The following is a 2,882-nucleotide window of genomic DNA, read 5'->3' as shown; positions in this document are numbered from 1 at the left end:
GAGCCTATATCTGTTGCCCAGGCTGGAGTGCAGTGGTGCGATCTCGACTCACTGCAACCTCCGCCTCCCGGGTTCACTCCATTCTCCTGCTGAGTAGCTGGGACTACAGGCGCCTGCCACAACGCCCAGCCAATTTTCTGTGTCCTTGGTAGAGATGGGGTTTCACCGGGTTAGCCAGGATGGTCTTGATCTCCTGATCTCGTGATCCGCCCGCCTCGGCCCCCCAAAGTGCTGGGATTACAGGTGTGAGCCACTGCGCCCGGCCAAAAATTAGTTTTAAACAGAAATCTTACTGTTTAGTTTGCATTTTTCCCAATGAGAGTGAATATTTTCAAAAACACGATTTTACCTGTCTATAAAATATACCATTGTATGGTTATGCTGTAATTTATTCAGCTATTAACTGTATTGTTGAATATTTTTAAACATCTGATTGTTTTCTCTTTGGAATATACTCCTCAAAGTTCAATTCCAGGTTTAAAGGATATAGATATTTTAAAACTACTGCAAAATTGTCCTTCAAAAAGGTTAAACCAACTTACATATCCACCTATGGAATCAGAACCTCTCTGTTTCACTGGGCCTTTGCAAACACTACTTGTCATTTAAGTAAAACTTTATATAAAGCATACTTGGCGCACACGTAAAAGGCAACTATTTCATAACCTGAAGACAGTCTTTTAAACTGAGGATCCAGACTTTCAGGAAGTATATCTGGCTTCTAGGAATGAAGACGCCTAAATAATCTGGACTCCATGTCTCTACACCAGTAGAGGAGCTCTATTTCTCTGTTACTTACACAGAGGTTCTGCCTTGGACTTTGATTGAAAAATGAGTTCTCTTGCCTTAAAACTGCATCAAAATCAGAGTTCTAAATCATTGATTTGATGTATATAATACTATTGTTTAAGAAGGTGGAAAAATATTTGTCATATATTTTTGAATATACTGAATATACTTTAGAAAGCATTCCAACAAAAATGGTTTTAAAAATGTAGTTTTTAAAGGCAAATCCTTAGTTGTCCAAAATGACTCTACCTCTGAGTTTTAAAAAGCCCATGTTTGACTATACAAATCTCCATTTTATTATAGTAACACAAATGTAATCTCCATTTAACAAATAACCTTTGCACAGAAAGCATTGCTGCCAACTGGTGTACATTTTTAGGCTACTGAACATCGAAGAATGAGTAAGTCACCTTTTTCTATGTTCAATTTAGATACAGTTCCACTTGGAAGTAAGGGAATTCATGAAGCCTGACCCAAAAAAGTCCATTCACAAAGAAGATAACTGTATTTCATATGGATCAAACTATCAGGCAAAATCTGAGTAGCAAAATCATAAAAAACCTTCTTGTGGGCATTTTTACTTTGTTTTTGCACAAATCACCTTTGAACAGTAATTTAAAAATTAATTTAGTTTATATAAATATCATTTTTAGGGTATACAATGAAAAACAGAAATATACCATGTTCCACACATAGCTGAAATACTTAAATGAAAATCCAAGAGTTCTTTTAGACAGCCACAGAAAAAAAGGAAATTATCACTGGTATTATTTTACCTGTGGGCTGCAGAAGTGAAGCAGGTGGGCGAGGTTGTAAGCCCCACAAATTTTCTATACTGCTCCGGTCCTTAAGGTCCAACAAATGTATTAAAATTAATGGATCAATGTCTAGTAAACTACTGGTAGCAGCAGAGCATAAATGTGTTCTTCTTGATATTCTATTACTGGAACCCACATAGCCATGGTTACTACCTGCAAAAGAGGTGTAGAAAATGTATGATATACGTATCTGCACAAATTTAGCTATATTTAAATGAAAAAATGAACTGGTTAACATTATATGAATACTTGTCTATGGACCTATCTCTTAGGAGTTCAGGTTCATGATAAGAAGCAGAAAGAAGGAACCAGATGGCCAGAGAGTTGTACACTAGCACAGTGATTGAGTGGTGGCCTCATTAGTACTTAGAACTCAGAAGCAAGCAACAACCCCATCCTGAGCCCTAGAAAAAAAAAGATGACAATGTGTACAACGTGCACAATCGGAGGGATGAGGGGTGAGGGTGAGGAGGAGATTATATCCCGTGACCACCTGGTTTTAGACGAAAGACGACAAATTCCCATAGTATAACAGATTACAGAGTATTAGACACCAAAATAGGAATCTCATCCAAGTCTCTGGACAGCAAAATGTACAGGTCATGACGGTTTGGTAGATTTTTTCTACTTTGATTAAATAATGGGGTATAATTTGAAGTTTTCAGACTGTCATGTTAATGACTGATGCATATTACAGACATCTGTAAGCAGATATTATGCCTATACCCCTATACTGGACTATGCTCTTTAAGTCAAGAAAAGCATCTGACTTTTCTCTAGCACCTAGTTATAATGCATAGCAAATACCAGGTATGGAAATGTTGCTTAAAACTGACCTTCTTCAATAAAGCTGTTTAAATATATTCTAAAGAGAACATTTTTAAAAAATGCTACATGCAGGAAAGTAGATAATATAAAATATTAAAAAGTCAGGTTCTGACTACTCATGAGTATTTCAGAGAGATCCAGAAGGATATAACTTAGGAAGAAAGCTCCATTATTCAGAAGCTTCAAGCCGATTAATAATTTATGCTTTTCACATCCTCATGTTCTCACTGTCTCCCACTTCTATCTCCTCTTCTAAGGATTATTATCTCACTGACAGTTTTTCTTCCCAGCCTCCGTAAACACTGCAATTCCTATTAAATAACAGAAAACGATTTCCCCTTCACATTGAACAAAAACAAAAACAAAACACTTATTTTTTTTTGAGATACAGTCTCACTGTTGCCCAGGTTGGAGTGCAGTGGCCCGATCTCCGCTCACAGCAACCTC

The 2,882-nt window shown here is 37.0% G+C and overlaps 1 protein-coding gene across 1 annotated transcript in view; it reads right to left on the bottom strand.

Moving 5' to 3' along the window:
- Positions 1-2,882, bottom strand: part of TRIM37 (tripartite motif containing 37) — a 127,426-nt gene that overhangs the window by 34,804 nt on the left and 89,740 nt on the right. Inside the window, exon 18 of the mRNA XM_011979257.1 lies at positions 1,566-1,760. Coding sequence (XP_011834647.1) covers positions 1,566-1,760 — 195 coding nt within the window. The remainder of the gene's footprint in view (positions 1-1,565; positions 1,761-2,882) is intronic.

The sequence above is a fragment of the Mandrillus leucophaeus genome, unplaced genomic scaffold (assembly GCF_000951045.1).
Source record: "Mandrillus leucophaeus isolate KB7577 unplaced genomic scaffold, Mleu.le_1.0 Scaffold20, whole genome shotgun sequence".
Classification (NCBI taxonomy): domain Eukaryota; kingdom Metazoa; phylum Chordata; class Mammalia; order Primates; family Cercopithecidae; genus Mandrillus; species Mandrillus leucophaeus.
This window is presented reverse-complemented; position numbering and strand designations above follow the sequence as displayed.